General features: G+C 41.4%; 1 protein-coding gene across 2 annotated transcripts in view; it reads left to right on the forward strand.

Annotated features, from left to right (window-relative positions):
- Positions 1 to 360: 360 nt before the first annotated feature.
- The window catches only part of B4GALT6 (beta-1,4-galactosyltransferase 6), a 33332-nt gene continuing 20600 nt past the window's right edge, over positions 361 to 13092 (forward strand). Inside the window, exon 1 of one of the 2 annotated variants that reach the window (XM_054059533.1) lies at positions 361 to 869. In XM_054059533.1, the coding sequence (XP_053915508.1) occupies positions 755 to 869 (115 nt within the window). In that variant the 5' untranslated portion in view covers positions 361 to 754. The remainder of the gene's footprint in view (positions 870 to 13092) is intronic. The other variant, XM_009561687.2, reaches the window with a different exon arrangement.

Below are 13092 nucleotides of genomic sequence, written 5' to 3' on the forward strand. Positions count from 1 at the left end.
CTCCCCCGGCGACACAAACGCTCGCTCGGCGCCAATCGGGAGAGCGGCCTCACTTCCCTCCTCGGGCCTTCCCATTGGTCCGCGGCACAGCCGCCGCAGTGTAGCGGCTGCACCTCCACCAAGGAACCCTCGCCCACCCCCGCCTCACCCCCACCCCGTCCAACCCTCCCTGTGCCGGAGCGCGCGCGACCGCCGCAGTCCTGCAGCCCGGGCTGCGCGCGGGGAGGCTCCTGGCGCGCGCGCTCCAACCGCCGCAGTAGCCGGGGCTCGGCGGGGCGGGGCCGCTGCAGCGCGCGCTCCCCCGCCGGGGCGGGAGGAGGAGGGCGGAGAGCGGCGGGGCGGGGCCGGGCGGGGCTGGGCTGGGCGCGGAGGTGACTGCCCGCCAGCAGCCTCCCCTCCCGCGGGGATGCTGCTGGTGCTCCCGCTGCCGCCACCACCACCGTTGGCGAAGGTGGCGCGGGCGCCCGGCGGCATGAGCAGCGGCAGGAAGGGTCCGCGAGCCCCGCGGCAGCGCTAGGCGGGGTGTGTGCGGAGGGCGCTCCTCCGCGCGCCGGCCGCGGGGACAGCGCGGCGTGAAGGGGGGGGGGGGGGGGGCACAGAGCGAGGGAGCATCGGGAGAAGCCGGGGCGAGCGCGGCCCCCCCCCGGTCACCTTCCCGTCGCCCGATCCATGAGAGGAGCGGGCCGCCTCCCTTTGGGAAGTGCCGCGGCTCGCCGGGATTGAGCGGAGCGGCCGCCGTGGCGGAGGGAGGAGGATGCCACTGCTCCGGAAGGTGCTGCGGGTCTCCAATCGCTCCATGCTCGCCTTCATCTTCTTCTTCTCCTTCTCTTCCTCCTGCCTCTACTTCATCTACGTGGCCCCTGGCATCGGTGAGTCGGGAGCCGCCCCCTCCGTGGGGTGGGGGTGTGCGTGAAATTGGGAGGTGGGCGCCCCCTCCTTTGCTGTCAGAGAGGGGCGACTCGGGTTCTAAAAGGCGACCTCCCATCCTTCCCCACCGAGGGAGAGTCGGGGCGCTGCTGGTAACGCGTGTTCGTGTCGCGTCTTTGTTCTGTTGGGCTTCAAAACGCTCTAGAAGATTCATCTGCCATCGCGAGGTGGGTAAATGCGGTCCTTGCTTCCCACGCCCAGGAAAAGTGGAGGCAAAAAAATAAAAATAAACTAAAGGCATCTCATCGCTTCATCGTGTTGTAAATGAATGGCAGGAACCGCGAAAGAACGGCACAACTCCCTCCTGGAGTCCCTTGAACGCAGTCGTCTTTTAAATCATTAGTAGCTGCGTTAATACTAAAGCGCGTGGGAACAGAAATTAAGAACCAATTTGAGCATCTGTTGTTTACTGCTGTCAGTGGGATCTCTTTTCACAGGTTTTACAGTTTAATTTCTACTTCTGAAAGAGACGCTTCAGAGGGGACACAAAATGTTTCTTTTAGAAAAGCTGTGTAAAATTACTGTGCAAGTCTGGATCTGACAAAAAAATGTGTTGTTCTTAGTCTGCTCTTCTGCTGGTTTTGGGAGACCATCTGGGTTTTTCTCACTGGACGATCCTTTCAGAACTAGTTAACCTTACCCCTGAGATAAGACAAGCGATATCCTGTATGATGCTCTGTAAGATTTCGCTGCATTGGGTGTCTACCGTCGAGGCAATGTTTTCCTTCTTTCTCCTATGCTTTTCCTTGCTTACCAAGTGATGCCTAAATACCTGCAAAACCATCTCGCACTTTGTTCTCAGTGCTTAAAACTCCTTCCTGCAGTCGTTAGGACAAAATGTCTATTTGACTACTAAATCTGCGGGAATTGTTTCCCATTGACTGGTGTCTTTATGCTGTTTGGCTTCCTCTTGTTCACAAACTTCTACTTACCTTGAAAGGGGTTTCCAAGCTACAGTTGCTTCTCCCATACTTATAGCACTTCATACAGTATTGATGTGCCTGTCAGTTATTCTGGTTCAAGTAAATATAAACCTCCCTCCCAGGGAATTTATCATGTGTTGGAGTTCTTGAATTGTCTGCCAGTGTTTCCCTGCTGAAGGGGGTGTAATTTAGTCTTGTAAGTGAGTGAGTGATGCTGTTCCGGTCCATTTAGACATCTTAGTGCTATGAGACACCAGTGCAATATTAAAGTAGACTTTTAATTACAAGCAGTTGGTGTATGACTTATGTAGAAATTGCACTTTGCTTTCTCTTTATAAGTGAAACTACATTATCTTATATATGCAGCTGGAGTTGTACTACATTATTTAAATGTTTCTCCTTCAATGGCTTTAAGAAGGCTAAAGAAGGCTTAGGTAGTATCTTGTTCAGAATCAGAGCCTGTAACAGTGAGACTTCTCTCTCCTGACTTCATCTTGCTGCTCAGCTATTAGGATTTACATGTCTATTCATTTTCCCTTGTACTAGGAGTGAAATGAAATCAACAGTAGGCACCAAATATATTCTTAGGGTAGGTTATTTAGGTCTGATCAACATTAAGGAAAAAGTTGTTCACAGACTGGTCTCTTGTTATCTCAGATATATACTGCAGTTACCACTTCGAAGCTGTGGTTTAACAGTAAAAGTCTTCAGTAGTTACGTGAGTTTGTGATATTACAGCTATTTCCGGCTATGATTCAATGGTGTGCTGCCCTAACATGCAGTTGTGAACTCGTCCAGCTTAAGCAAATAAACCCCCCCACAACATTGCACTTATTCTTTGTGGCACTTCTTGGATTCATTTTGAAACGCTACTAATGCTGTGCTGGTCTTACTGCAGAAGGGAATATTGAAAAAGGTAAGGAAAGGGCCATATGGAAGACTTACACTGGTTATCTAAGCCTGTCAGCTTGCAGGTGTGATGCTCCTTTCCCAGAAATATGTGCCTCAAAATGTTATTGTGTAGACTGGAAAACCAGTCCATCTTAAAACCAACAGGCATCCTGGCAATATTCTTGGGTGAAAATATTGTCAGAATGGAACATTATCAAAAAAGCCAGTAACACCCCACCACCCAGTTTATAGGCAGATGATTAATAATCCTATACTGTTTACTTGTGCCACTTGCATATTGCGATATAATAATTCAGTATGCTTGCTCCTTTTCACTGAGTGTGATGAAATAGGTGTATCCAAGTCAAAGGTGATGTGTATGTGGAGAGGAGAAAGGCTTAAGATTGCTTATAGAAGTTCAGCCACCTTATCTGTTAACAGCTTTTCATGAAATATATTCTGCATTTAGGTCATACATGGTTAGGATCTGTCATAATTTATGTGTACAGGTATGTTTTTAATGATATTTTGATTCATCAGAACGCTTTCTTCCTTGGCAAGCTACAAGGAACAGTGGAAAAGAGGAGGAAAAGTTGCAGTCATTTTGTAAGGAGCTGGACCTGCACTCTGACTGTTTTCTCTCCCTAATGGTCAGAGGAAATGAGTGGGACAAGTCAGACTCCCAAATGTTTTATAGAGCAGCAGTGTATGGGAAGGTGGGAGGAAAAAATAAAGGGGTTATGTAGCACAATGCCTTCCTGAGATGTCAAAATTGAGTGAAAATTCTTACAGGCTAATAGAGAGGAATTCCCTTCTAGGAAGCAGTTTGTGGCTTATCAGAGGGAGGAGATGTCTACACAATAAACCCTTAGCACTAGGACAATTCTCAAAGACATTATTATCACATTGCCTCTGTCCCTCTTGCTAATTAGAAAATAGAGTTAATGCATTCCTTAGCAAAATTGCAGATTTTGTGACAAATGCAGTTTGGGCCTATTTGGAATACTGACAGTTTGTTTAGAGGGAAAAATTTAAATTAATTATTTTAAGGTCTTTAATTATTTGTCTAATATTTAAATGTTTTTATTCAGGAAGCAAACTTTTGCTATCCTGTGTATTTCATATCTGAGGAGAGGAAAAGCATTTAAATTTCAAGTTTTCATTAAGACATAGTATTCCATAATACATAAAAATACTGCGTTTATATGGTTAGGAAGAATTCATACACTGTTGGGGTTGTTCATGTGCCTCCTTTCCTGTTTTCTGTAAGAACAGAAGATAGGATGAGGTAGAGATGACTGCAACCCTGCCTCAGCACCCAGGTGGTCTTTTGAGCTCCTCTGGCTATCAACCATGGAAGCAGATTGATATCTAACTACTAATTAGAGAAGACTGCTGTGTTTCTGGTTTTCATTTTCCCTGTTTAATTAAGTGGATATTTTTTAGCAAAATCCGTAGGGGTAGGATGGCAAGGTAGAATGGTAGAAAACATTTTAAATGTTTAAAATTTAAATATCTCATTTAAATATTTAAATTATTTTTCTGTGTGATAGTCTCTCAAGTATTTGATGGAAGCAAATAACAGATGCTACTTCTCCAGGAAGACTCCTTTTCTGACAGTATCTGGTATTCCTTTTCTAGTACATGAATAAAAAGATACAAACTGGAGCTGCAGTTTTTGAATTAGTCAGTGAAAGTGGCCTTAATTCTCAAACTTTACTGAGAGCTACAACTATCTATGTACACTGCAGTTAGGGACTGAAGAAGCTAGCTGAAAGCCAGAATCTTTGGCATCAGTGCATTCTTTTTCAGTGTTGTAGATAATAGTACTGATAAAGGGGACTCGAACAGTTAATGTGTGGTGCTGACAGCTATTCAGAACACATTTAGTTAGGCCATGGAAAAAAAATCCAAAGATGAAGAGAATAAGATGAAGTAGCAAGGCAGTAGTGATCAAGAGGTAGCATTTGCTGAACTTACTTCACTGCCAAGCCCATCTGAATATTGCCGGAGATCTTTTGTTTTTACTTTTCCCAATTTGTATCAGCATCATAACTGAAATCACATTGGGCAACATAATTGATCTCAGAATGTGATTTCTCACTCATCTCTGGTTTATTGCTTTCTGTCTAACTCCAGCAGAGAACCTTTACCAAATTGGGTGGAAGAGTACCTTAGAACTGTCAACGTTGTAGTCAACTGGAGTCTAACTTGACCATCTTAGACATGAAATCCTTTGTAGATTGAGGAAGAAAAAAATAGCTACTGTTCTTTCTCTTTTGGTCTTCTGCTTCTTTTATTGAAACTTTACTGTTTATGTGGCAGTCTTATCTAAGAGGCAGCTGTCAAGGTTGAACTTGCAAACTTCTTCATTAGTTCACAGTTTTATATCAATCTATTCTGTTATTAGGAAATATTTTTCCTAACAGGAAAGGGTAATATCACTCCTTTTAAATTTGCACAGAAATGGAAGAAAGAGCTGAAAAAGCTATCAGCAAGATAAATGGTTGCCAGTGCTTGCAGGTACTGAGCTAATGGTGACGGACATAGCCTTTGTGCTAATATTCTTTGTTCCCGGCATCTGTAGTAGTTGTGGTATTTGTAAAGACATGCTGGTTAATCGTAGAATGATTTAGATTGACAGGGACCTCTGGAAGTCATCTGATACAACCTCCTGCTGAAAGTAGATCCTACTAAATTAAATTGTTCAAGGCCATGTCCAGTTGAGCTTTTAATAACGTTAGGGATGGAGATTCTGCAGTCTGTTTGGGAAGCCTGTTGCAGTATTTGACAACTGTGAGAAAATTGTAATATGCAATTGTAATTTCACATCTTGCACCTTGTGTTCATTGCCTTATGTCTTTTTTCTATGTTCCTCCAAGTGTTCAATTTAATTTTCTCTATACACTTTTACATAGTTGAAGACAGCAAAAGAAGTCATTGTTCCCGTCGCCATTTCTACCTTAGACTGGGCAAACCCATTTCTTTCAGTTTCTAGTCATACATCATAAGCTTTTACTTGGAAGCTTTCCTCTGGATTTGCTCTGATATGCTAAGGTCTGTCTCTTCCTGGGATCTTCAAACTGGACATAGTACCCCAAATATATTTTGCAAGGTGCTGGACAGAGAATACTTGTTCTTTTCAATAGAGTGCAGTGCACTGTGGACTGTGTTTGCCGCAGTAATACATGAATGGTAATACCTTGTCTGAGGGTTTGTTTCTCTGCCTTCAAGGCAATAGGTTTAATGCAGCTCGAGGGCTGCCCTGAAATAGAAACAATAGAGCTATCCTGTTTAAAACAAAACACATCCATTGTTGCTCTCTCCCTTTGATGCTGTATGGAAATATCATCTGATAAAAGGCCCATGGGTTTTGTAAGATGTGGTAGATGTTCACTTCTTTTTTTTCTGCTATCACCTTCTTTTACTCCTTTTTAGGGAATTGTTCTCACGGGTCTTATACAAGTTTCTTGAGTCAGTGAAACTTATCTATACATTTATTTTATAATATTGCAGGGAAGTGTATGTACTACAGTCATAGTTGATGTTTCGGAGATATTTTCAGCTATATTTGTTTATTACGGTTCACCTGTTATTAAAGGTTTCCTTTGTAGGCAGGAGTAATTTTATTAGCTGAAGTCATCTTTTTCTTGTGCTCTCATTGCAGTTTTTCACTTAATTTCCACAAATTGCAGCCAAACCCATCAACAGAAAAATTTTAGTCAGCTTTCTATGCAAAGAGGACTTGGGAGGCTTACACATTCTTGTTCTTTATCACTGATTGCTAGGGACCAAACGTTCCTTGGCATTCTGACTAATACTTTGAGCTTATTATGAACTCAGGTAGTTTAATGGGTAAGTTCTCTGTGTTTTTCTGGGAGGTGCAAAGATTTTTCCATGATGTTGGCCTAGCACCTGATGCTGAATAAATTTTTGCAGTTCAGTCATTCATGATGACTGTCTTTGACTTTTACCAACAGATAAGCTTTGACTAAACATGCAGATTGCTTTCTGAATCAGTTGGTTTTGCATCTTTATCTGATTTTTTTCCTAAAGCCTTTAGGTATACTTAATTATTAGTCAGGAACTTCCCTGCATAAGATTTCATGGAATACTCATTTTGTGGTCTTGCACTTAGTCGAAAAAGAGAAACACATACAATCACTTATGGCGTGCAGCTGACTTTGCAAGGAGAAAGTAATTATAAGACCTCACATGAAATTGGCTGCGTTAAGTGAAAAATAGTTATTTGAATGTAGTGTTCTCATCCATTGTGGAGTGAGGAGAAGGAAGTGTGAACTGCAGTGCTTCACTGACTTGGCCCAATCTTTAACCTTTTCCGTGACTGACTGTGGCTTTTCCTTGTGAAGACTCTATAAGTGACTATCTCTGCGTGCTCTTCTACAGTTCTTAGTCTGTAGTAATCTTTTGTATTCAAATAATGGGTAATCTTTTGTATTCAAATAATGCAATGATATTATGGGCGGCAGCATGCAATGCTTGTGCGTCATGTGGGATCCAGTGCTAAATTTGTGTGAATACAGTGCAGAGATTGGTTTGGGGGCTTTCAGATACAAAAGACACCTTTTTGCAAGGAATTCTCAATGATCAGCTTGTTGTCAGTTGATCAGCTGATCTGCAGTTGTCATCTTTTACCCTCATGTTATTGTATGTGCATTATTCCTTTATTCTAATTTATGGTAATACTTGGAATATTTGATTTACAGATACTAGAATTTTCTGTTTTTCTTAGGAACTAAAACTCAATAAACGAAAGTTCTGGAAGAATTTTAAGCTCAAGTCAAGTGTTGGGCTTAAAATGTCATTCCAAAACTATGTAATTGTTGATGTCCAAAGTCATCCTGTCTAGGACTGTATTGATTAAGCAAATATCTTAATACAATTTAATTATGCATTTTAAAGTTGGAGCAGAAATGTTACTAAAATAGTAGAGTTTCAAAGAGAAATGTTTAAGTAAAAATATTTACTTTCATGATTGAATGTGCCTTGAGTAAAGGAAAAAAAATAAGTCAAACCAAGTAAACATAAAAGTTGTATTTTGAGTGGTTGTGGCAATGCTGACTTTAAAATTAGTGAAGGATACTGTATCAGAATAAGGTATTGAATTATTTCTGACTTGCTCAATAATCAACTAATAGTCTTGATTGGAGGATAGTATATTATTAAATGTATTAGAAGTTGCACTGAACATTGTCATGTAAATGGAGACTTGATCAATAAGATGTTTTCATTTACTGACTGCAGTAAACAGGGAACTGACACTAAATCCCTCAGACTTGCAGTCAGGGGATTCATCCATTTGGCATATCTTTCGTGGCAGTGACTATACATTTTCTGAAGTAAAAATAATTTTGAAGACTCTCTGTTGTAGCTGATAAAGATTCATCCATTTGTGCTGTACGAATGATCTCTGTTAACCTCCTGAAACATTGTAGTTTGTATTTTCAGTAGATTGAGGTGATCTGTATCTTCCTAATGTATTTTCTGTGTGTAGGTATGCATAGGCAGACTCAGATACGGTCTCACTGTAACCATAGGTTACATTTGGATTTATTGTTAATTTACAAGTAGTGCAAAAATAATATTAAATATTCAACAACAAATCAAGCAGAAGAGTATGTTTCAAGGGATCCATATTTTTTTGGTTTTTTTCTGTTTTTTTAGAAAAAACTTATAGTTAACAACTAATGTGTAATAGCAATTAATAAAATCCTATGGAAGTTGAACACTTTCTATAGAATTTATCTCTGTTCTCTGTAGATATAAGTTTGTGACTAGGAACCAGTTTACAGTAGTCTTACATTACTTTAGCTATCCTTCACTGCAAAATTGTTTAACGAATCCATTTTACAGACTGGAGTCCCTATCCTGTTGTAATGAAAAATATCCAACCTCCTGAAATAGTGACTGATGTTTTCAAGCTTCAGCTGAGCTCTACTTTCAGTATATTTAGATTAGTTTGTAGAATTTAATCTTTAACACTTTTGTGTTAATTTGCCATGCATGAACTCTGCCAATAGTGTATTTATAACTTTCATGTTGCTGAGAATAATATAACATAACCTTGAGATGAGAAGAGATGCACGTGGGACTTGTTCTAGAAATGTCCTCATGACATTTACAATTACTAGTGGAGGACTTTTTGTTAACCCATTCAAATCCATGCCAGTTTTTATGCAACAAGTTGAATATGCTTTTCAGAAGTGAAAGCAAGTGTTGACTAGCAGATGAGTAACTTTAGGGACAATGGTCATTTAGCTAGATGTATTTTCTGTAGAGCTATGTTTGTTGCATATGTTTGTTGCATTTGAATTCTGCAGTGTCCCTGGATTCTCTGTGCAGTGTCTCCTATCTGATCTTCTCAGAGGGTTGTTTTTTTCTTTTTGTTTCCGGGAAGATCAGAGTATAATGTTGCTACAGGTGCTCTGATGATCATCTTCTCACTTTTGAACTGTGGGAGGTGTTACCTTTTTTTGCTAATTGCTTTGAAAGTGTTTAATATAGGGATTTTCTCTTGCTTGTTTTAAGTTTTCTTTTCCATATGATAAAACTTCTATTTTTAAATGAAATTTGTGATCTCCAAGTCTGTTCATCTTCTTTAGCTTTTAAGTAATCATAGTTTGTAATCTCATTAATCCTTTATCTTAAAATAATCAGTTTAACTTCCTGCTGTTCTTCACAATGTTAGTCATTGATCCAGTGTTAAAATTAATTGTTCTGTTGTATACTGTCTATGTTGATTGCTTGTAAGTGTGCGACCCATTGTTTTTGCTTTGCTTTGGTGTATGTATATGGCACGATAAATTGCTAAGCTGCTGTGTAAAACTGAGTCTTATACTTTTTCTGTGATGCTAAGGGATAATAAACTAATGTAGTATTATGAGAAGTGCTTTAATTTCTTGTGTACTTCTCGAAGGATTTTTTTTCCCTAATGGAGAATATCTGTGAATGGTCCTTTTTATATAATAAGAAGAAGTTGTAAATAGTCCTTGGGTGAATATTTAAATAACAGGAAGTTACCTGATATAAACACTGGGCCTTTTTTACAGATATTTTTATATTTTAAGAATTAATGCATTCCACCCCCATAATAGTCTTGTTTTTCAGTCTAACACATAAAACTATTAATAACTAGTGAGCTGTAAAAACAGGAGACAGATATGATCCATCTGATATTTTTAACGTCTCCTCTGAAATACAGGATGATGATTTTAATGCCTTAATGTGCTTTATCAGAATGAGTTTTAAGTAATTACGAGTTTTAAGTAATGCCCTAAAACCAAAACTTTTGATGACTGTTATGTGGCTGTGTGTCTATAATTGCTGATATAGATCAGGATCAATTATTTGCTACTGAAAATTTAATCTAAATTAGGTATGAGCTCATGATGATAGTGCAGTTGCTTTCAGTTGAACATTTAGTATGGTGTTTATTCCAAGGTGTTCTATGTGGGTGTGTTACGTATCCTGCACTGCACTACCCATTTGCTTATCTAGTAAACTGTGTGACAGTCTGGATTCTATATGTTGCTTGAATCAGAAGTTTTATTTCTTATTTACTATGGACCATGTACGGTGAAATTAGGAGAATATGAATAAAACCAGTTCTAGGTGGTTATATTATTAGATGTTTTCTTTGGTTAAATGTGAAATTTTCACTTCCTGGTTTGTGCATTGCCTTGCAGTGTGACAGGAGTGATGGTTGATACAAATGCAGAAAGACAATTGTGGAAGAAGATCAAAGAACAGCAGTTGAGACTGGATGGGACCTCTGAAGGTCATGTGCTCCACACATGCCCTGCTAAGCAGGGCAACCTGGAGCCAGTTACCTGGTACTGTGTCGAGATGGCTTTTGAGTACCTCTGAAGACAGAGACTCCACAACCTCCATGGGCAACCTCTGCCAGTGCTCAGTCACTGTCACAGTAAAGAAGTTTTTACTGATGTTCAGAGGGGAACCTCCTGTGTTTCAGTTTGTGCCCATTGCCTGGTGTCTTGTTGCTGGGCACCACTGAAAAGAGCCTGGCTCTGTCACCTCCCCTTCATATACATTACAGACATATTCATTGACCCTTTATATACATTAATATGATCTCACTGAGCCTTCTTTTTCCAGGCTGAATAGTCACAGCATGTCTCTCCTTTACTGGGGATCCTGAAACTGGACACAATACTTGAGGTGTGACCTCACCACTCCTTAGAAGAGGGAAAGGATCACTTTGACCTGCTGGCAACGTTTTTCCTGTTGCAGCCTAGATCATTGGCTGCCTTTGCAGCAGGGGAACATTGCTGGCTCATGTTCAGCCTAATAACCACCAGGACCTCCAAGGCCTTTTGTGCCAGGGTGGGTGACTCCAACATATATTATTGCATTGGGTTGTTCCTTTCCAGCTGCAGGACTTTGCACTCCTCCTTGTCGAACTTCATGAGGTTTGTGTCAGCATATTTCTCCATCCTGTCGAGGTTGCTTTAGATGGCAGCACGACCCTCTGGCATATCACCTACTTAACCCATTTTTGTGTCATCAGCAGACCTGCAGAGGGTAAACTCTGCCCCATCATCCAGATCGCTAGTGAAATATTAAACAGGACTGAAGCCAATATTGACCCCTGGGAGACACTACTAGTCACTGGCTTCCAACCAGACTGATCCTCGCCCTTTGTGCCTGGACAGTCAGTTTTTGATCCACCTCACTGTTTGCTCATCCAGCCTGTACATCAGCTTGTCTCTGACAATCTTACAGGAGGCAGTGTGAAAGGCCTTACTGAAGTGCCAGTAGACAATGTTCACTGCTCTTGCCTTATCTCCTACATGCCAGTCCTGTCATCATAGGAGTTTTTCAGGTTGGTCGAACATTACTTCCTCTTGGTGAAGCTGTAGTGACTACTGATTCTTTTGTTGTCATTTATATACCTTAAGAATTATTTCCCGGATTAGATGATCTATCACCTTCCCAGGGATGGAAGCAAGGCTGACAGGCGTGTAGTTGTCTGGGTCCTCCTTCTTCTGATTCTTGGAGACAGAAGTGACATTTGCTTTCTTCCAGTCCTTGGGCACTTCTCCAAGTCACCATGAGTGATCAAAGTTTATTAAGAGTGCTCTCACGATGACATCTGCCAGCTCCCTCAGTACTTGTGGTGCATCCCATCAGGGCTCATGGACTTAGATATGTCTGATTTGCTTAAGTATTCCCTAGCACAATACTTTTTCAGGAGTACTTTTTCCCTAACAAGATTATATCTTCCTTACTTAAGCCTTTCCCCTGGGATCTGGGATCTCGGAGACACAGGTGGCATTCAGTACTGCGACATTCAGTACTGCAGCCTTTTGCATGTCCTGTGTAACCAGGTCCCTGTCTCATTGAGCAATGGGCCCATGTTTTTTCCAGTCTTTCTTTTGTTGTCTCTCTGCTTTTAGCTACTCTTTTTCTTGTCTTTGACATCCCTGGCCAGATTCAATTCCATTTGAGCTTTAGCTTTCCTAACTGCATGCTGAGATACTCAGATGCTGGTTTTGTATTCTTCCTACATTACCTGTCCTTTCTTCCACCTTCTATATACTTCCTGTTTCTGTTTGAGTCTGCCTGGGAGTGCTGTGTTGACCCGTGCAGGCCTCCTGGCATTCTTGCTTATCTTCATATTCACGGGGAGAGAGCTCTCTTGAGTTTGGATGGGATGATCCTTGAATAGTATCCAGCTTTCCTGCCTCCCTCTTCCATTGAGAACTTTATACCATAGGGCTTTTCTGAGCAGATCTTCTAAGAGGTCAAAGTCTGCTCTCTTGAAGTCCAGGGTTGTGCTTGCTTTTCTTTCTCCTTCCTGCCCTCAGGATGTGGAACTGCACCATCTCATGGCTATTGCAGCCAAAGCTGCCTTTGATCTTCACACCCCCACTGAGCCCCTCCTTGGCAAGTATGAGGTCCAGGAGAGCATCTCCCCTCATTGGCTCCTCTATCATTTATGTCAGGAAGTTATTGTCGGTGCATTCCAGGAACCTCCTGGACTGCTTTTGTCTGGCTGTGTTGTCCTTCCAGTAGATGATAATCCCTCATGTGGACCAGGGCCTGTGAATATGATGCTGGTTTTGTATCTGTCTGTGGAGGACATGATCCACTTGTTCTTCCTGTTCAGTTGGTCTATAGTTGACCCCTTTATAATGTCACTTTTAATCCTAACTCATAAGTTCACAATAGGTTCCTCTTCCACCCCAGGTATTGCTCCGTGTACTCCAGCTGCTTTGTCACACAAAGGGCAACTTTCCCTCTTCATCTTCCCTTCCTGTCTTCCCTAAACAGCCTGTATCCCTCCATTACAGCATTCCAGTTATGGAGA

Source organism: Cuculus canorus, chromosome 2 (genome assembly GCF_017976375.1).
Source record: "Cuculus canorus isolate bCucCan1 chromosome 2, bCucCan1.pri, whole genome shotgun sequence".
NCBI classification, from domain to species: Eukaryota; Metazoa; Chordata; class Aves; order Cuculiformes; family Cuculidae; genus Cuculus; species Cuculus canorus.